Here is a 22,452-nt window from a genome sequence, read left to right as displayed (position 1 = left end):
ACGTTCTAAAGACAGCAACGTTCAATAAAACTTTATGTGATGATAAAAATGATCTTAATTTGTACTAGCAGCCACTAGCCACGTGGCTATTGAGCACTTGAAATGTGGCTGGTGCAAATGAGAACTACATTTCTATTTTTAATAAATTTATATTTTAAAAGCCACATGAGGCTAGTGGCTACCATAGTGGACAGTACAGCTTTAGATCCTCCTTGATTAGAAAAATTCCTACCAAGGAAGGAAGTTTCCTCACTACTGCTGTTACTGACTTTTGCCTTGGTCTTGGGGCTTAAGGGCCTGGCTACAGTGAAGTGGGATGCCTTATGAAGCTCAAAGCCAAAGAGAACCCTGTAAAGCCAGTGACCCTTCCCTGCCTGCAGAGGGCCTGGGCAAACCCATTACTCAGGAGTGGAGTCCAAAGGCTGATCCTGTAGTCCCAGGCTAAACTGGTAGATTCCAGGCACCCAGAGAGGCTGGGCTCCTTGGGCCAGCTCTGCAAACCCTGACAGCATCAGAGCAGACTGACTGCTATCCAAACACCCCTATGGAGCAGAGTTATGCAGCAGGAGACAGGAATTTGATGGAAACAATGAATTAGAGGCTCTGGACAAGGGGTTAGGTCAACTGCAAAATCAGATAGCTCTGTTTACCAGACAGAGTGTCAGCTGGGTTCAAAACTCTGTCATTTATAGATCACCCTGAAGCCAGTAAGCATCATTAATAAGGAAATATTAGAAAACAAGCACAGAGGGTCAGCAAGCTGAATCCCCCCTCCCCTAGCTGTGCAAAGGGCCCTTGCAAGTCTTGGAGCACTGTTCTCTGCTTGAGCCTTGGTTTGTCTTTATGCCACAACTGGGTGGCAGGGGGAGATGGACTCCAGTTCTGTGAAGAAAAGTGTAAGAGCTGCTACTTTCCCCTCTCCAGCTTTCATGGATAGGGGCACCTTTTTTTCTTTTTTTTGAAACAGAGTCTTGCTCTGTCACCCAGGCTGAAGTGCAGTGGCACGAACTCGGCTCACTGCAAGCTCTGCCTACCCGGGTTCACACCATTCTCCTGTCTCAGCCTCCAAAGTAGCTGGGACTACAGGTGCCCGCCACCACACCCGGCTAATTTTTGTATTTTTAGTAGAGACGGGGTTTCACCGTGTTAGCCGGGATGGTCTCGATCTCCTGACCTCGTGATCCACCCACCTCGGCCTCCCAAAGTGCTGGGATTACAGGCGTGAGCCACCGCGCCCAGCCAGGGGCACCTTTTCTTTTCTTCTTGGTGCCCTGGAATCCCATGACTTTTGAACTAGCCAATAAAGGTCATTTATTGAAATGTCTATTTACGAATTCAGCATTATAAGACCTTTTTTTTTTTTTTTTTTTTTTTCCCTGAGACGGAGTTTCACTCTTGTTGCCCAGGCTGGAGTGCAATGGCACAATCTCGGCTCACTGCAACTTCCACCTCCCAAGTTCAAGCAATTCTTCTGCCTCAGCCTCCCGAGTAGCTGGGATTACAGGCATGCGCCACCATGCCTGGCTAATTTTTGTAGAGACAGGGTTTCTCCATGTTAGTCAGGCTGGTCTCGAACTCCCAACCTCAGATGATCCACTTGCCTTGGCCTCTCAAAGTGCCGGGATGTGCAGGTGTGAGCCACATGCCTGGCTATAAGACTTTTCATATGGATTAATTAACAAGGCAGAAAGTCATCTCAGCAGATCATTTGTCTTGATTTTAGGGGTCAGAAAATATGGTCGCCCTGTGCTCCAGGTCTGCAGAGTAAATGAGTAAAAAGTGTGCTTGGACAGGCCCCAGAACAGCAGGGAGACTACCCACTCTGGACAAGGAGGTTATAAGGATACTGGCCAGCTGAGATAAAATTTTATGCCAGAAAATGACAAAGAGAACAGCTCAGTCTTCTAGTCCTATGCTTTCAACATCTCACCACATCTCATATGGACTCAAAGAACCTAAGCTTTTCAGGCAGGCAGGCATATGCTCAAATCTAAGGCTCTGGATTCAAATCCCAAACCCTTATGGGGAAGTCTCTTTCTGAACTTCAGTTTTCTCATCTATAAAATAGGCACACCACCACCTATAAGGCTGGAGGCTGTGAGAAAGAAAGAAGACAATTAAAAATATCTAGCCTAAGCCGGGCACGGTGGCTCACACCTGTAATCCCAGCACTTTGGGAGGCCGAGGCAGGCGGATCACGAGGTCAGGAGATAGAGACCATCCTGGCTAACACGGTGAAACTCCATCTCTACTAAATACACAAAAAATTAGCCAGGCATGGTGGTGGGCGCCTGTAGTCCCAGTTACTCGGGAGGCTAAGGCGGGAGAATGGCGTGAACCTGGGAGGCGGAGCTTGCAGTGAGCCAAGATCGCACCACTGCCCTCCAGCCTGGGTGACAGAGACACTGTCTCAAAAAAACAAATCTAGCCTAGTGCCTGGCACACTATAGGTACCAAAATGACCCCTAGGTCTTTTTCCTGGATTGTAAATTCCAGTTCAAAGCCCCTCTTGCCTTGTAGGCAGAATTTACATTTTTGTTTTTCCTGGATGTGTTATCTCAGTAATCCAAGTATAATAAAGATCAGCTGGGTGTGGTGGCTCATGCCTGTAATCCCAGCATTTTGAGAGGCTAAGGCGGGTGGATCACTTGAGGTCAGCAGTTTGAGACCAGCCTGGCCAACATGGTGAAACCCTGTCTCTACTAAAAATACAAAAATTAGCCAGGTGTGGTGGCAGGCACCTGTAATCCCAACTACTTGGGAGGCTGAGGCAGGAGAATCACTTGAACCAGGGAGGCAGAGGTTGCAGTGAGCCAAGATCATGCCACTATACTCCAGCCTGGGTGCCAGAGTGAGACTCTGTCTCAAAAAATAATTTTTTAAAAAACTACAGCTTAGCATTCTGCTAAGCTTGAATACAAAAAATTTATTCTTAACAACCATCTTACTGGGGAAATTCCGTTATCACTCCATTTTACCAGTTCAGAACCTGAGGATCAGAGACTTGGCTAAGGTCACAAATCTAATGAGTGGCAGAGTGAGGATTCAAATCCAGGCCTATGTGGTGTAGTGCCTATCCTCTATCCTCTGAAGGGCCAGGCAACTCAGCCTTACAGAGATGACAATGGTTTGGTTGTTTGGTATTTCCTCCCCAGCCAGGAGCCCTCACCTGTGTAATTCTTCATCGGAGGGTGAGTACTTGGCAGTGACATCAGCCAGTTCCCCAAAGATCTGCTTGCTGTAAACGGTGAGGGAGGACAGCAGGATTAGCTCCTGCCATGTGGAGCTCAAGAGGCACGTGTAATCCTTGATTGAGAGCTCGCAGAAGAAAGGCAGTTTCTTGATCCAGGCAATCTGCCTAAAGAGCAGCTCGTCGGCCAGGCGGCAAAGCAGGGCAAACAGTTCTGCCTGTGTCACAGCGTATCTGAGGGGCAGGGACAGGGGAAAATCACTTCCATTGGTCAGAGGGTGAGGATGAGGGTACAGAGAAAAGGTAGTCCCAAGGGCACAAAGGGACTCTGGCAATGGGCTCCCTTGCTCCATGCCCACAGGTCTCCAGTTCCATTCAGTGTGATTTTCTGATAAAGGGGGAGGGCTGAGGCGCACAGCAAGCTCAGGGCTGGAGAGGTGGGTCTGATGAGGAAAGGCTGCTGAGGGGAAAGGAGACTTAGAAATGTGTGCAATTGGCTGGGTGCAATGGCTCATGCCTGTAATCCCAGCACTTTGGGAGGCCAAGGCAGGTGGATCACTTGAGGTCAGGAGTTCGAGACCAGCCTGGCCAACATGGTGAAACCCCATCTCTACTAAAAACACAAAATTTAGCCGGGTGTGGTGGCACATGCCTGTAATCCCAGCTACTCGAGAGGCTGAGGCAGAAGAATCACTTGAACCTGAGAGGCAGAGGTTGCAGTGAGCCAAGATCGTGCCACTGCACTCCAGCCTGGGCGACAGAGCAAGACTGTCTTAAAAAAAAAAAAAAAAAAAAAAAAAGAGAGAGAAACGTGTCCAATTGTCAGGGAATATGACTTTTATTGTTGGTGTTCTCTAATGTTCCATGTCTTAGAGAAAATCCCAGTCACTCCTGTTCAAGTTCTGGCAATGGAACTCTCATGGGGTGGATCTGATGCCCACCCAACAAAGGAACTGGACAAAAATAAGCCTCACATCCAGACCGCTGAAGAGAACAGAACAAGTTCAGAAGCTTTTTCTGCTCTCAGTCCACCCCCTGGTGGTGAGTTCAGGAACCAGCATTGCTCAGCCTTTCCTTTAAGCTAAAGCTGGAATAAAAGGGGCCTTTGAGACCACAGACCCACAGACCCAAGAGTTTCAGCTTCCTTCCTCTCAAAGCCCCTTGCCAAGACTTTTCCTCACACTCCTACATCTAAATTTTTTTTTTTTTTGAGACGGAATTTCGCTCTGCCGCCCAGAACTGGAGTGCAGTGGCGCAATCTCGGCTCACTGCAAGCTTCACTTCCCGGGTTCAAGCAATTCTCCTGCCTCAGCTTCCTGAGTAGCTGGGATTACAGGCACGCGGCCACCATACCCAGCTAATTTTTGTATTTTTAGTACACATGGGGTTTCATCATGTTGGCCAGGCTCGTCTGGAACTCGTAACCTTGTGATCTGCCCACCTAGGCCTCCGAAAGTGCTGGGATTACAGGCATGAGCCACCACGCCCGGCTTCCTACATCCAGATTTATAAAGGGTTTGTGTGACCTCCTTGTGGGTAGATATTTTAATCTCCTCTTCTGAAACTGGAGACTAGCTTAAGAAATCTCAGTGTATGTTCCTTGGAGGTCTAAGCTTGGTAACACACATTCGCTTATGCTCTAGGCCAAAGGAGTAATGGATGCAGCAATGGGTAGGCCCGAAGGCTGAACTATCATCGCCTCACATACGGCTGACTAAAGACTGGAAGAATACTCCTTCCACCCACTCGAGTCTGCACCTAAAGTGGTCACGTGCCACCAGGCTAGCCATGGGGATGCTGGTGAGGGGTGCAGACAGGCTACAACCAGCTAGGGCTTTGTGAAGGAGCCTATATTGGATATATGACTATCCCCAGAATTACTGCTCATCTCTATCACGGAAGTGCTCCGACCCATGCCAGGACCTGGCTTAACTAGGCCCAAGCAGAAACAAAGGCCCTTCTATCTCAATTCCACAGGAACTGGAAAGTAACCTCAACTCTATGAGAAATGATGCTTAAGGAAAAAATAAGGGATCACTGGTTTCAAAGATTAGCACAGATTTGTCCCCTGATGCTTGAGTCATTATTCGCCCAACTCATTCTGAAGCCACGGGTATAGCAGCCAGGGATGCGAGTGGGTGTGGGGTCAGGACACTTTGAGACTGCAAGGGGCCAAGAAGGGCGGAGCTCACTCACCCATCTTCGATCAACATGGGCGTGCCCAGTGGCTCCAGGTCCTCGGCTGATAACAGCTGGTGAATCAGACTGTATGACTGGGGATCCAGGCTGCGAGCTTGTGGGGGCAGAAGCGGTGAGTGGCCAGAATAGCTAAAAAGGTGCGGTATGTATTGGTAATGTGGAGGCACAGACATTCCCATGTACTGTTCCCTGAATGCCATGAATCCATTTAGTTCCACAGACCTACTGGAGAGAAAAGTCTTGCATCAAACAGAGCCATGGCAAGTCTAGTAATTACTCAAAGGAAGTGAGCCAGAAGGTGACCTTAGGTATTCTTTGGCCATGAGGTCTGGGTCTTCATCAAGCCAGGGGGCATAATTAATAGTTAAATTCATGTCTCTCCTACTAGATTCCCATCTGTGAGACAAAGACTCTATGGGTATATGAATGTCGGGGTCACCACTGGACACTAAGTGCATGGCAGAGTAGGTAATGAATAAATATTGGTTGAATGAATTCTCTGTATAGGTGCCATGTCTGGACAGTTTTTTAACAGATGGCAAAGTGGGTATATATATTACTGCTAGGAAAACTAAGGCACAGACAGGCTAAGTGCCTGGCTACAAAACAAATCCAGCATCTAGCAAGGAACCCGGCATGCAGCAACAACCCCCTAAATAGTCCAAGGAAGGAACAAACTAAGGGACACCTGAATGGGATAAAAGCTTTAATTAAATATGAAGAGAAAGGTAGATTTTTGCCTTCCTTTTCTTTCTTGCAGAAAGCTAACCACTCTATCAACTAATTAAAAAAAAAAAAACTAAGCCAGCCACAGTGGTGTGCACCTACAGTTTCAGCTACTTGGGAGGCTGAGGTGGGAGGATCACTTAAGGCTAGGAATTTGAGACAAGCCTGGGCAACATAGCAATACTTCATCTCTTTTTTTAAAAAAAAGTATTTAATTAAAAAAAAAAAAAAAAAAAAAGTCTTGCCATATTGCCCAGGCTGGTCTTGAACTCCTGGACTTAAGCAATCTACCCACCTTGACCTCCCAAAGTGCTGGGAATACAGGTGTGAGCCACCATGCCTGGCATCTCTTAAGAAAAAAAAAATCCTCCAGCTTTTGCCTAAGTGTATCTCCTCTAACTGGGGCTGGCAAACTTTGGTTTGCAAGCTAAATCCAGCCCACTGCCTATTTTGGAACACAGCCATGCTCACTGGTTCACATACTGTCCATGGCCATGGTTATTTTCACACTACAAAGGCAGAATGGAGAAGCTGAGCTCCAAACCACTAGGCCCGGAAAGCTGAAAATATTTACTATCTGGCCTTTGCAGAAAAAGTTTGTCAATTTATATCCTATAAGAAAGGTTTCTGGGGAAAGGAAACCTTCCCTAACAGCTGAAGGCTCTATTTCACACTTGACAACTAACTAAAGATATGCTTGAACCAAGAGTTTCTAAGTTTGCATTCTCTGATAGCAGCAAATCTGACTGGCTTAAAAAGTCTTCAATGTTTCTTAAAATTTATAAAGTGAAAAACATTGACTCTTGTGAGGCAGAGAAATTATAGTTTAATTCAAAACTGTCAAAAAGGTTTATTTCAGTGATAAAATAAACAAGAGAAAATGGCTACATTAAAAATGTTATTCTGTTAGGTGAAGAATACATGGGCATGGATAGAAGCTACAGCACTTTATCAGTCTGCAGAAGAGACCACTGACATTTTCAAGGTCTTTAGCATAAAAGGGGCTGGGAAACACTGTTTTCAATCATCCTGACCCCTACTCCAAGAGTCTGAGGGAGCAACAGTACAATGGCTGAGACAGCCTGGCAGGGACACTCAGCCAGAGGTTTTCTGTGGGTCTCCCCTTGGTGGGGGATCCTTAGATGATGATCATGGGTTTGCCTTAAAGCTCACCTGGAGGACAGTGTGGAGCCTGGTGAGGGCTGGTTGCTCTCCGAAGCCCTGTTCCCAGGGGAACTGTGGTCACTATCACCATGGTTGCTCCAGTGATTGGCCTCTTCCTCAAACTCCTGCCCAGACATGATCCTTTCGATTTCTTCTTCTGATATCTTTGACAAGGAATTGAGACATGTTAGATGGGTGCTCAAGACACTCTCTGTTCTTTCTTCAGGACTGAGAGCTTATTTAAATCTCATAGTATTTCCCAGAAACCTAGGTTCCCTCTCCTCGATCCCCATACTCCGGGCCTCTCACTAATCTTAGGACAGCATGCCTTCCTTCCTCCTGGCACCATGGCCCTTCGTGGCCTTCCTCCTACTCATTTATACTACTCTCAAGCCATGAAGCCTCGAGGTTCTTTCAACTCCTTTTTGTCCTTGAGGCTATTCTTTCCTAACCCTGAAACACCACTCCTCAATGACAATCTCCTACTTGTCCTTTAAGATTCAATTCAAATGTCACCTCTTGCCAGGCATGGTGGCTCATGCCTGTAATCCCAAAACTTTGAGAGTTCCAGAAGTTCAAGACCAGCCTGGGCAACATGGTGAAACCCATCTCTACAAAAAATAGAAAAATTAGTTGGGCCTGGTGGTGCATGCCTGTAGTCCTAGCTACTCAAGAGACTGAGGCAGGAGATTCTGGCCTAAGCTCAGAAGACTGAGGCTCTAGTGAGCCATGATCGCACTAACCCACCCCAGCCTGGGTGACAGAGCAAGACCCTGTCTCAAAAGAAGACAAAACAAAACCAAACAAAAAAACCCCAAATGTCATGTCCTTTGTGAGGCTTTCTACCACCACATTTTGGATACTCTCTTCAACAAACAGTGCTGGGAAAACTACATCCATGTGCCCCGCCCCCACCCCCCAAAAGACGTCGAACCCTTATACCGTTCACAGACGTCAACCTCAAAATAGATTAAATATTTAAATATAAGACCTAAAACTATAAAACTCCTTGGAGAAAACACAGGGGAAAATCTTCATAAAACTGGTCTTGGCAGTGATTTCTTGGATACAACACCAAAAGTACAGAAAACAGAACAAAACCAGCCAAGTGTGACTACATTAAACTAAAAAGCTTCTGTGCAACAAAGGAAACAATCAACAGGGTAAAAAGATACCCTATGAAATGGGAGAATATATTACCATACATTTGATAAGGGGTCAACATCCACAATATACAAGGAACTCCCGTAACTCAGTAACAGAAAAAAAACAAAACAAAACACATTGAAAAATGAACAAGAAACTTGAGCAGACATTTCTCCAAAGAAGACATATGACCAATAGGTATATAAAAAGATGCTCAACATCACTTATCATCAGGAAAATACAAATCAAAACTTGAAGATATTAACTCACACCTGTTAGGATGTCTGTTATATGCAAAAGAAGACAACAACCACCCAAAAAACCCAAAAACAAACAAACAAAAAAGTCCAGAAAATAACAAGTGCTGGCAAGGACGTGAAGAAATGGAAACCTTGTGCACCGTTAGTGGGAATGTAAAATGGTGCAACCACTATGGAAAACAGCATGGAGGGTCCCAAAAAAGGTAAAAATAGAACCACCATAGGATCCAGCAATCCCATCTACGGGTATTTATCCAAAAGAACTGAAATCAGGATTGTGAAGAGATAACTGCACTCCTACGTTCACTGCAGCATTATTCAAAATAGTCAAGAAGTGAATACAACGTGTAAGTGTCCGATGACAGAGAAATGCATAAGAAAATGTGATATACACATAAAACACCTTAAAAAAGAAGGAAGTCATTATAAGCTATGCCAAGGATGAACCATGATGACATTACACCAAGTGAAATAAACTAGTCACAGAAGCACAAATACTGCATGATTCCACTTTATGAGGTATCTAAAGTAGTCAAACTCTTATAAGCAGAAAGTGGAATGATGGCTGCCATGGGCAAAGGGAGAGGAAAATGAGGAACTGTTGTCTAATGGGTATAGCGTTTCAGTCACGTAAGATGAAAAAGTTCTAAAGATTTGCTGTATCAGAGTGTGCATATAGTTAACAACACTGTACTATGTGATTAAAATTTTGTTTAAAAGGTAGATTTCATGTTATATGGTTTTTACTTCTGCCATAATAAAAAAGAGCAGCTATTAGTCCAGACCAAAAAACAAAAAGAATTTATAAGACATATATCTGACTTGAAAAACGAGAATAAAAATGTTTTAGAAAAAAAGAATAAATACAGCAGAGTTGGGAGTCACACAGCCTGACTGAATGTATGCTGTGCTCATGTGACAGGAAATCCTCCAAACATCATCAGTGTATGTCTTAAGACAACTGTGAACACCTTTCTTTCATTCCCTCACATTTAACTGGCTAAATCCTATAAACTTACCCAGTAAATATCTTTTGAGTCTATTATCTCCCCTCAATCTGCACTGCCATTGCTCTGCTTTAACTATTATCTGTATCTCTCACCTGTACTTCTGTAAAAACCTTCTAACTGCTTTCTCTCTCCCTCAGTTTCACTCATCCTCACCTCACTCCTCACAAACCATTTCTACCTGCCAGAATGATCTTTCTAAAATGCAAATCTAAATAAAACCTTTTAGTAGTTGCCTCTTGGCTCATACCAGTAACAATAATAGTTTTTAAAATTTTTATTTTATTTTGGTAGACACAGGGTCTGTCTTGCTATGTCGCCCAGGCTAGTCTTGAACTCCTGGCCTCAAGCAATCTTCCTGCCTCAGCCACCCAAAGTGCTGGGATTACAGGCGTGTGTCACTGCTCCTGGCCACTAGTAATTCCTAAGGCATGCTCTCTGCCTACTAGTGTGCCAAGGGATTCACCTGATGGGCAGAAATATATCCAATTTTCTACCCTCATGAAGCTCTTCTGCTGGCAAGTAAGAACAATGAGTAAGAACAAGTGGTGTAGGCTGGTCCCACAAAGACTTTTCCTAAGGAGCTGTAGTCAAAGACAGTTGAAGGCCACTCCCTAATGAACTGATTCCAAATTCAAGGAATCTGCCTTATCTTCTGCCACTCTACTACATGTGCCCAATGTTCCAGCCTAACTGAACAAACTCCTTGTCATAAAGATTCATCTTTGGGTCTTTTCACAGTCTATTTTCTTGAGTGTCTCTAGTCCCCAACCAAGGCTATTCTAGCCCAAGCAGAATAGATGCCCCTCCCTCTGTAGTCCCTGAGCATCCTCTGTTACCTCTCACCTTACTATTATGTCTGTTTACCTCTCTGTCTCTCCCATTAGACTGAGTTCACAGTATAGGGCCTGGAAGAGTAGGAACTCAGTAAATGTTTGTGGGACTGAATGGGGGTATATCATTCCTACTCTACAATAAGACAATAATACCCTGCTGGTACATTTTTTAGATGAAACGAACAGCAAAGTAGTCCTGCTCATTTCTGCCAGCCTTACTTATCTATAACCTTAAGGGTTGATCAAAAAATCCTCTGCATGGTTCAGAACCATAAGTGGGTTCACTGTCTGTGAAATCCTTACAAAAGGCTGAGGGATCACGAGAAGAGCTTTTTTTTTTTTTTTTTTTTTTTTTTTTAGACAGAGTCTGGCTCTGCCGCCCAGGCTGGAGTGCAGTGGCCGGATCTCAGCTCACTGCAAGCTCCGCCTCCCGGGTTCACGCCATTCTCCTGCCTCAGCCTCCCGAGTAGTTGGGACTACAGGCGCCCGCCACCGCGCCCGGCTAGTTTTTTGTATTTTTTAGCAGAGACGGGGTTTCACCGTGTTAGCCAGGATGGTCTCGATCTCCTGACCTCGTGATCCGCCCGTCTCGGCCTCCCAAAGTGCTGGGATTACAGGCTTGAGCCACCGCGCCCGGCCGAGAAGAGCTTTAATCATTAACTTACATATTTAAGAGTTTCAAAGCACTTTTACAGAAATGAAAACAAAGATGGCTCTCCTCAGCAGCAGATGAAAGAATCAAGGTGAGCAGTTTCAGGAACAGCTGGAGCCCTGGGCTTCCAGGATGGACCACAGGGATTGAGGTCTAGAACTCACCTGGACTGGCCCAATGCTCTTATTCCGGCCTCCAGGCATGCCATCTTCTCTGATAGCTGAAAGGAAACATAAGTCAAGAAAGGCAGTCAGAAGCACACTCATATAACTTTTAGCACAAAAAGAGAATTTGCTTGGCCAAAAGCATAAGAGAGTAATTAGTGAATCAAAGATTAAAACACAGGTCCTTCTGGACCCAAAGCACACACTTCTTTCTATTATTCCAGGTTCCTTCATAGGCAGCAATATTTTGGGGCCCCCAAGGCATTCTGTACCTATTACACACACTGTATACATTCAATATGTTTAAAAAAGGTGATAGTACTGTTTACTAGTCCTTCAGTTACAAATATCCCGCCAGGATGATGCATCTTAAGGTTTTGACAAATTCTAGGGGAGGGACAGGGTATTTCCATTTTTAAATAAAACAGTTTTTATTCCCAGCCTACGATTAGGTTTGATTTGTAGAATCAGAACAGGTTTTTTGGTTTTTTTTTCATTAATCAGAATTTTGACCTCAATGGTTTCTCCCTGCAAAGGCAGTCAGTAGAGCACCTGTGTAGTTGAAGGAGATTACTGAGCATTTTCTAAGTATAAAAAGCATCCTTTAAGTAATATCTCCTGACTAAGAATAACAACTACTACTAATATTATCATCACTGTTTATGGAACACTTAACACGGGGGCACAGAGAGGAACCCCTGATTTGCAATTATAGTAGGACCACAGTATTAGGCAATCCTTTCTGGAAAAGAAAACTTCTGAACTGAGTATTAAAGGTTAAGTGGGATTTAGGCAGCTAGGAAAAGAGTGCTCCAGATTGAGCGAACAGTGTACAAAAACGCAAGCTGAAGATAAAAATGAGCTCTTTTTTCTGGAAACTTCCAAGTGGCTTAATCTGGCTAAAGCATGGGGGAAAGGTGGCCTACGTGGGGGAAGAGTAGCATGAGATAAGGGTAGAAAGGCCAATTGGGCTTAGATCATAAAGAGCCTTGAATGCCAGACTAGGGTATAACTTTAGCTAAGGAGCTTGAGAACAAGAAGGAATGTAAGGGGGCACCTGTGGTCATATTGGGATTTAAAAAAAATCTTTGTGACAGCCACTGTGGAGGGTAGCTTGAAAGGGGTTAATGTTAACAATGACAGAAGATAAGCTAATGACATTATGTAACAGCAGGCCTTACCAGGATATACCTGCCAATTTAAAAAATTAACATGAGGAATCTAGAAAGTTCCTGAGGCAGGCACTGATTGCCTCAAAAAGGTGGGAGCTCCAAGTATAACCCTGTTTCTGAGGTAACTAAGAGGCTGACAGGAAATTCAGAATTAAGTAAGTTAGGGTCCAAATCCTGTTTCTTCCTGGTCTGTATAATTATGAACAAGTTTCTTTGCCTCTCTGGATTTTAGTTTACTGAAATGAAAAGAGGGAATATTGATACTTGTTTTATGTTACATTACATAAAACGGTATGGCTAAAACACCAACCCTAGGGCCTGGCATGTAAAGTAAGCACTTAGTAACTAATCCTTCCCTCTCCCTAGCCTCTTTGAGTTAAAAATCCAAGTTTCTATTCTCAACTTTGCTAGAATCTTAATATTTTCATGTGCTAAGTGGAGGCAACATGGTCAGTCTGCATTATAAAAAGCTGTTGTGAATTTAGAGTAAGAAACATACATAGCCTATGTTAGAGCTAGATGTATGCTGCTTGTTGGCTGGGAGGTCTCTTTCCATTTAATTTCAAGGCCTAAAATCCTTACAATTGCTTCTCTGCTATTCCATGGTCAATGACAGTCTTTGGATATTTCTGTTTCTAATAACAACATCTCACATGTCTTTATTTCAGTTCACAGGTAGAGAACAAAGATCTGTCACTGGAATACGACACCAAATATATTACTAGTTCAGCTGTTATCTCATTTTCACTGTCCTGGAGGTGTGAAAATAATGCAACATACTTTACTTTTCATTTAAAGGGCCACATGTCTTAAATATTTACATCTTGCCAATCTCTTGTTCTGAAATTCAAAAGCTCATCGGCCGGGCGCAGTGGCTCACGCTTGTAATCCCAGCACTTTGGGAGGCTGAGAGGGCAGATCACCTGAGGTTGGGAGTTTGAGACCAGCCTGACCAACATGGAGAAACCATGTTTCACTAAAAATTCAAAATCAGCCAGGCATGGTGGCACATGCCTGTAATACCAGCTACTCGGGAGGCTGAGGCAGGAGAAGAGCTTGAACCCGGGAGGTGGAGGTTGCAGTGAGCCGAGATGGTGCCATTGTACACCAGCCTGGGCAACAAGAGCAAAACTCCATCTCAAAAAAAAAGTTCATCTTCTTCCTCGACCCCACCCAGAATAAGAAATGATAGAAATCTACTATGTGTTACATACTGTTCTCTGAGGTAAAATAACTCATGAGTAAAGTATTAGTATCACTCCCATTGAAGAGATGGATCTAAGGCTCACAGAAATGAAGTATTTTGCTGGAAGAGACAGAAACTAAAGAGCAGAATCAGGGTTGGAACCCACGCTATCAGACTCTAAGACCAGACTTCTTTCAGAGAAACATAAGATACTTTTAGGTGGTGCATAAACTCTTAATTATACATTCTTAATTACTAATTATTCTTATTTACATTATTATTAAGTATTAATTATTCTTTTTTTTTTTTTTTTTTTTGAGACGGAGTCTCGCTCTGTCACCCAGGCTGGAGTGCAGTGGCCGGATCTCAGCTCACTGCAAGCTCCGCCTCCCGGGTTCACGCCATTCTCCTGCCTCAGCCTCCCGAGTAGCTGGGACTACAGGCGCCTGCCACCTCACCCGGCTAAGTTTTTTTTTGTATTTTTAGTAGAGACGGGGTTTCACTGTGTTAGCCAGGATGGTCTCGATCTCCTGACCTTGTGATCCGCCCGTCTCGGCCTCCCAAAGTGCTGGGATTACAGGCTTGAGCCACCGCGCCCGGCGTATTAATTATTCTTAAATTATACATTTATTCTGATGTGCAACTCACTGAGGTGGTAAAAAATTGCCTTTAAAAATTAACTTTGATTTTTAAAAGTTACTGAAAGACTAATATAAACAGCAATGCCCATTCAGAAATGATAAAATTGGTCAAGATGCCATGAAGCCGCCTGAAGTGTGGAAATCAATACAATGTGCCACAGTGCCTCTGTTAAAAACAAAAACTTGGAGCATAGTTTCAAACTTATAATGTTCTTGCACATATGTATGTTATCTCATTTGATCCTCACAACCACCTTGGAAGGTGTATTATTCTTCCACGCATTTTTGAGATGAGAAAACAGAGCTCAGAGAGGTAAAGAGATTTGCTCAAGGTTACTCAGAGAAAAACTGACAGAGCTGGAGTTTCCATTTAGATCTTCTGATTCTAAAGCTGTGCTTGTTCCCAGATGCCACACTGAACTAACACGTTTTTCAGCAGGGTTAAAGTCTATCTGGCAGTGATTTGATTAAAAAGAACAAATGGCTCCTGTGTGCAGTATTACAGGAATGGTTCTGCTGTAACTCTTATCTAAGTCTAAGAAAGAGAATGGCCCTAGCCATGGCGCTTCTATCTTCTCAAAAGGCACCACAAATACTTTTTCTGCTTTGGAACTCATATGCCTCCCATTCTTCATTCGCTTGGGCCTAGGCAGTCAACAGAACCCAGAAACCATAAATAACAAAGCTAACTACATCAAAGTTCCACTCAAAACCTGTTGGTGGTGCCTTTGGTCCATGGGCCAAATCTAAGCTCCTGAGCATGGCATTCAAGACCATCTATCATCTGGTTCTGCTGGGACCCCTCACCCTCATCTCTGGCATAAATGCTATGCCCTAATGCTATACCCTAATGCTACACCCTACATATAGAGAACTATTTGTTAGTCTTTGAACACGCTATTCTGTTTTACATTGTTCTGTCTCTTAGTATGTTCCCTGTACTCAGAAAGAAACTTAAAGTGGAAAAATCTGGCAACACCACCTTCCCTAAGTGACATCATAACAACCAAGTGATTTAAGTTAATATCACCAATAATGGGTATACACTTACATCATGTGCTCTTGATATTATGGACTAAGAAGGACACAACATCATTTCTATGGCATTCTTGTGAAAAATGCATAACCTGCATGTAATTGTGAGGAAACTGACAAGCCCAAATTAAGGGATATTCTACAAAATACATGAATACATGACCTATTTGCTTCAAAATCGACAATGTTAATAAGGACAAAGAAAGACTGAGGAACTATTTCAGATTAAAAGAAACTGAAAAGACATAAAAACTAAATGTAATGTGATTTCCTGAATTGGCTTCTAGATCAGAAAAAAATGAAATTGCTATAAAGGACACTGGGATGAATGGCAAAAATTGAGTAAAATCTGCTAATAAGATAGTATTGTGTCATGTTAAATTTCCGGATTTTGATAATAGTATTGTGATTGTTAGAAATAAGAGGAACACTGCCTATGCCTCACTCTTAAATGGCTAAGAAGGTACACACATGCAGGCGCACACACACTTACTTACCTGTGGGAAGTGGGGAAGGTGGGGGAGAGAGAGAGAGAGACAGAAAGAAGAGCAAGGGGGAAGGGGGAGGGAAAATAATAAAACAAATAGGATGATAAAGCAAATGTGGCAAAATGTTAGCAATAGGTGAATTTGGGTAAAGGGTATATGAGAATTCTTACTACTGTTGCAAATTTCCTGTAAGCTTGAAATTATTTCAAAATAAAACAGAGCAAAATTTTAAAGTCTTAATTTAAAAACAAACAAACAGACCTTTGGCCGGGCATATGCTCATGCCTATAATCCCAGCACTTTGGGAGGCTGAGGTGGCAGGATTGCTTGAGCTCAGTTCAGCTCAGCTGAATTTGATCCTCAGTTCAAGACCTGCCTGGGCAACATGCTGAAAACTCGTCTCTACAATTTTTTTGGTAGAAAAAATGTAAAAAAAAGTTCACAAGGAAAATGTAAGAAATGTAAAAAAAAAAAAAAAGTTTGTAAGGAACATGAACTTTGATTTCTTTAAGATTCTGCTCAAATGTTATCCCTCCTTGAGATTTCTCAGTGCTTCATGCAGACCTCTGTGTTGTGTCCTGGGGCACTTTTTACCCTGGTAAAGTGACATGGCAATGCCATAGGATCACTGTCTCACAATGCCATTCTGCAAACATCACCTCCTCCAAGAAGCTTTCCTTGACCTTTATACTTTTGAACTAGTTAGCAAGTTATGAGACCACAGAGTTAAGGAAATGTTTTATTTTTTCACATAATTACTTAACTAATATGAAATCCACTCCCCATTCCCACCCACCACGAAGCTGACTGTATCTTCATTTCTCCTCTTACAGTATTCTCCCCATCCCACTTCCTGCCATGGCCCTCCATCACAGTCAACCCATCTAACCAGGGAGCATCCTATCACTACTGAGTTATTTGCTGAGGGACCAACAGAAAAGTAGGACTTGATCATGGTCCTTGAGGGGCTCATTGTCTAATAATGAGGGAAACAGACGAGTGAACAGAGAAAGATAACAAAAGGTGACCAGGGTTATGGCAGAGGGCATGCAAAAAAGCTGTGGAAGCACAGGAGGGTTATCTGGTGGGGGGTGGCGTCAGAGAAGGATTCTTAGAGGATGTTACAAATAAATGCTGAACCTTGAAGTCAGGAGTAGAAGGGTGACTGAAACCCTCTCTTCTTTCAGGCAGATGAAACCACATGTGCAAAACAGGAAACATCATTGGGTTTTTGAAGAACTACGATGGAATGCAGATTGTGAGTGGGGAACACCAAATGGAGAAGGAAAGGGATCAGGTGGCTGATGCCAGTGTCAGAGGGGCCTTGAAAATCACCTTGAGGAGCCTGACTTTATCCCGAAGACCGTAAAATGGGTAAGAAACATACATGGGGGATACTAGTGCAGTAGTGGGGATGGACAGACAGGGCCCAGTCTCCATTCACCACCCTTCTTTAGATCTTCCTCACTGCTTTGCTAATTTAATGACTTTTCTGACCAGTCAACTTCTAGGTCTGAAAAGACACTCAGTTCTAAATCCAAAGATGGAGGACAACAGAGAGCTGTCTCTCACATAGGTGAAAAAGCCCCAGTCACAAATGGCAGCTGCATTTTTTTAATAGTTAATTTTTTTAATTTTAAGGTAAGTTTAGACTTTATACAAGAGTTGCAAAAATAGTATGGAGAGTTCCCATATACTCTCCTCCTTTTAACATTTGACATAATCATGGCTAGTCATCAAAACTAGGAAACTAACTTTGGTACAATACTATTAACCAAAGCACATACTTTATTTTGATTTCTCCAGTTGTTTCACTGATATCTTTTGTTCCAGAACACAATCCAGGGGCCCACATTACATTTAGCTGTCTTGCCTTCATAGTCTTCTCCAATCTGTGACAGCTCAGTCTTTCCCTGTTTTTTGTGACTCTGACACTTTTCAAATGGGTATATTGTCAAATGTCAGTTATTCTGAAGAACGTCCCTCAATATGGGCTTGTCTGTTTTCTCAGGATTAGACTGGGAGTGAACTTACCTCTGTGTGTGTGTACATGTGTGCGCTTCTCAGTGTTTCATATTGGGGGTATATACAATGTTGGTGTGTTTTGTTGGTACTGTTAATCTTGATCATTTGGCTACAGTCATGTCTGTCAGAATTCTTTAAATAAACTTACTATTTTTTCCTTTGTAATTACTATATATTTGCAGACTATGCAAGTATTCTGTTTCTGTTTACACCAATGCCACTTACTTAAGCATCCATTAAGATCTTGCTTGTCGCAATTATTACTGTGGTGTTCTAATGGTGGTTTTTTTTTTTTTTTTTTGGTCTGTCACCCAGGGTGGAGTACAATGGTGTGATCTTGGCTTACTGCAACCTCCGTCTCCCAGGTTTACCTTAGCCTCCAGAGCAGCTGGGACTACAGGCACATGCCACCGCGCCCAGCTAATTTTTATATTTTTTTTTGTATAGACGGGGTTTCAGCATGTTGCCAAGGCTGGTCTTGAACTCCTGAGCTTAAGCAATCCACCTGCTCTGGCCTCCCAAAGTATTGGGATTATAGGCATGAACCACTGTGCCCGGCCCTAATGGTGATTTTTTTTCTATTTCCCTCATTCCTTCTACATTTATATTTATATTTTTAGAGATGGAGTCTCACTATGTTGCCCAGGCTGGTCTTGAACTCCAGGGCTCAAGTGATCCTCTTGCCTTGGCCTCCCAAAGTGCTGGGATGACAGGTGTGAGCCACTAAGCCTGGCCTCCTTCTACATTTATTAATCAGAATTCACTTAAAAGGAAGAATGATCACTTCTCTTTATTTACTCACTTACTTCTTTCAGTATGAACTCATGGATATTTACTTTATTATTTGGGTTATAAACTAATCCTATAGTTATTGTTCCTCAAGTTGTTCCAACGTTGGCCATCAGAAGTTCTTTCAGGTTGGCTTATGTGCCCTTTGATATGCTTCCTTTCTTTTTTTAGAAAGTACTTCCTAATTTGCTGGCACCTTAAGATGCTCCAGGATCATTTTATATTTCTCCTATCCCAGCCTTAGAATCAACCAGTTCTCCAATGAGTCCTCATTCCTTTCATTGATATTTGGAAGCCAAGAGCTGGGTGCTGGGTGTACTCATTGCTCCTGGGGTATCTGCTTCTAGCCCCTCTCAGTGGCTAGAGCTTGGAAATACACATAGGTACACTAACTCACCTACCCACACACGGTATCTATGTATTTTTAAATCTATCTAAAACATTAATACATATTGACACACTGATTCCAATCTGGCACCAGGGGATTCATTCTAGCCTTCTCCTTTGCTGATTTATAACTTCTTTCTTTCTCTGATGTGAGAAACCTGACTCTCATTGTCCACAATATATTTACTTGCCGATTCTACTCTAAATGAAGTAGCGACAGAATTCCTAACACATAACCTTGAGAGAAACAAATTTTACAAACTATAGAGTGCTTTGTTTGTAATTCTTTGTTTTTAGCCTTACAGTATACAGTAAAAACACTTTTCAAAGGTTAGCTCCTTTTTTCTCCAACCCCTTAAGTGTGGTTATGTGACTCATTTCTAACACTATAGCTAGATTCATTTGTCACAGTGTGCATTCTTTCTCTCTGCCCTGTAACCCCTACAATATCCTAGCTGATTAAACAAATTTTCACATGTAGTAACATTTACTTTTTTGTGGTGTAAAGTTCTATGGGTTTTGACAAATGCACAGAATTATGTGTCAACCACCACAGGTCCATACAGAATATTCCTTACCCCCAAAATACTCCCATGGCAACTGCAATTTTAATCCTGCTTTCGCAGCACCAACCAGGAGGTGGCAGGGTTTCTCTCCCTGATGCAGACTTCACCAGGCAACTGGGTCTGCCTGCTCTGCGTGCAAACAGTCCTAAGGAGACAGCTCCCTGTCCCTCATACTCCATGTGTCTTCTGGTCTATGGTCAGAGGGGTTATAAGGTTAAGTTTCTTCTTCCCTAAAACAGGTGAGTTTTGCTGGAAGCCTCAGAATCTCACACTTCAGCTGAATAAGCAGGATGATTCTTCAGAGACAGTAGTCAAGAAGACAACCCGTAACAACTAAGCTTTCATAAGATACTCACAGTGAGGGCAACAAAGGGAGACGAGAAATGTGGAGGCCAAAACCAAAACAGGGTGAGGGCAAGAAGTTGACAGACTCTTCAAGACAGTATGTGTTTGGTATTGGTGGCTGGAAAAGATTTCAATAAGAGGAAACTGACAGTGGGGAAGGAAAAAGATCTCCAAGTAGAGGAAAAAACCTGAGTACAGGCACTGTAAGGCATCCCTGAGGCACAGTATTCAGAAATGAGTTAGAAAGAGAGGCAGGGGACAAACTTCGTAACACTTCAAATGTCCTACTATGGCATTCATCATCCAATAAACACAGGGTGTTCCAACATGTAAACAACTACGCCACATGGTAGACATGTGAAGCAGTACATTTTCCGTGTGGTCAGGTACAAGCTCTGCTTAATAACAAATTATAATTTAGTAACTATTAACTGTCAACACAACCACCCCTAAACTAACTACTGCTAAATCATTTTACCTCCCTAAGCTGTATCTGTAAACTGGGGATAACAGTTAATGACAGGGTTGCTGTATGTATTCAGTGGTAGAATATATATATGGAGGGTACATAAATAAGTGCTCAATATTAGTATTTATAATAAATTATAAATCACCTAAATTTATCTAAATGCCCTTCCACATCTCTCTTACTTTTCTTCATGATGGGCAAGTTTTTAAAAGGTCCTTCCTATCTCATACACAATAAAACCAGTCTGAGTACATCCGGATGTCTGCATTCATAATGCTATAAAACCAGTTGGAATAGTTCACTTTATCTGACTAACCCCCCTATCCCTGAACACTGCTGCTATGGACCCCTAATACTTTGCTGGGTATTTTGTATGTTATCATACTTAATCCTGTAGAGAACTCTGAAGGGCAAGTAACATACTACCTTAAAGGTAAGATAATTATCAGAGATATAAAGCAAACTTCCTAAGGTCACAGAGCTAAGAGCTAGTCTGTTTGCCTCTAGAGCCTCTCTTCTTTCTGCTGAATGACACTGCTCTATTCTACTCTCTACTCTCCATGGGAATACCACTCTAGGCTTCTGACACCGGCCCTTCTCTCTTATGTATCTAAGCTCTCTGTGGGTGATTTCACCTCTGGACTACACTTTTACTACCACCTCTGTGCCAACAGCTCCATGAAGCCTGTTTGCAGGCAGGGCTTCTCACGTCAGTTCCAATCCTATATAACCAACTTCCTTGGTGGACATCTTTATGTGTCCCTCTCAGGTACCTCAAACTCAGTATTGCCAAGGCCAACATTTTGCCCCATCCTTTTTTTCTTTTCTTTTCCTTTCTTTTCAGAGGGTCCTGTAGAGAAATCACCCTGCTTTTTAGTTTGACTTTTTTTCCCCCCCCCATTTTTTCCTCCATAGTAAGGTCATTACTCTTAATCCACATCCTCAACTTCAACTTCTGGTGCTGCTCAATATTCACTATGTCACCAAGTTCTATCAGGTGAGTTTCTTCAACGTCTCTCTGTGCCATTATTTCCCCCGTTCCTTCAGTTCCTTTAGATTTCCTTCTAGACTCTACTAAAAACTTTCTAGATGGTTTTTCTGTTTCCCCTGCCCCAATTAATCCTCCAAAAGAGTCCTTCATATTCATCCTACTAGAACGTCAGTTTATTCCTATTATCTCAGGCTAAGGGCTCTTGGAAAGCTACCCAACACATCCCAAACTCCTCACCAACCTAGCCACAGACTTCTGAGCATGCCTAGCCTCTGAGTACACCATGGTTCTAGCAAACAAAATGATACCGCATTCAGAAATCTCCTACCTCATGCCTTTTCATCCAAAAATTTCTACTTCTGTCATCATTCCTGAAATAATTAGTGATGTATATTAATGGCAGTTAAGACCTGATTGTTAAGTGAGTTCTTGGTCACACAGGGCTTGTGCACTCACTCCCACAGAATCCTTAACATCTCACTAGTTTTTTCCCCTCCACCTAGTTTAGGAAGTTCTTGTAGGCAAGAATGGTTCCAGATTCATTTTTGGTTAACAGTACAAACTGTAAGGCCTGATATGTAGTGCAAGCTTGAGAAATAAGTAACTAAACAGCTGACACTAAAGGTAAAGTTTTGAATGAAGGATGGGCCATCAGCGCCATGAGCACCACTCACCCTTCCGGTTCATCCCCATCTGGAGGCATTTGAGCAGGCGGCAGTACTGGCACCTGTTCCTCTGCTTCCGAGACATGACACAGTTCTTGTCACGACTGCACCGATATACCCGTTTGTTGCAAATGCTCCGCTTGAAAAACCCTTTGCAGCCCTCACAGGAGATGATCCCATAGTGCAAGCCTGTAGCGCGGTCCCCACAAATGAGACAGGTTCGTTGTTCAGCCCGATCATCTGGAACAGAAACTGATCATGTTCGAGTTAGAACACAGTGGAAATAATGGTTTTAAGCCTACAGTTCCTAAAGTGAGCAACTCTCTTCTGGGTAGATTAAGACCACCAC

General features: G+C 43.0%; 1 protein-coding gene across 7 annotated transcripts in view; it reads right to left on the bottom strand.

Moving 5' to 3' along the window:
- The window catches only part of NR6A1 (nuclear receptor subfamily 6 group A member 1), a 258,964-nt gene that overhangs the window by 16,046 nt on the left and 220,466 nt on the right, over positions 1–22,452 (bottom strand). For 5 of the 7 annotated variants that reach the window (XM_045373802.3, XM_045373804.3, XM_065530082.2 and 2 more), the window contains 5 exons: positions 22,113–22,355; positions 11,345–11,400; positions 7,289–7,443; positions 5,387–5,614; positions 3,170–3,424 (listed from right to left, as the gene is read on the bottom strand). In XM_045373802.3, the coding sequence (XP_045229737.1) occupies positions 3,170–3,424; positions 5,387–5,614; positions 7,289–7,443; positions 11,345–11,400; positions 22,113–22,355 (937 nt within the window). The remainder of the gene's footprint in view (positions 1–3,169; positions 3,425–5,386; positions 5,615–7,288; positions 7,444–11,344; positions 11,401–22,112; positions 22,356–22,452) is intronic. The other 2 variants (XM_045373803.3, XM_045373805.3) reach the window with 1 other exon arrangement.

The sequence above is a fragment of the Macaca fascicularis genome, chromosome 15 (genome assembly GCF_037993035.2).
Source record: "Macaca fascicularis isolate 582-1 chromosome 15, T2T-MFA8v1.1".
Taxonomy (NCBI): Eukaryota; Metazoa; Chordata; class Mammalia; order Primates; family Cercopithecidae; genus Macaca; species Macaca fascicularis.
The sequence above is the reverse complement of the archived record's forward strand: the minus strand, read 5'-3'. Positions and strand labels throughout refer to the sequence as shown.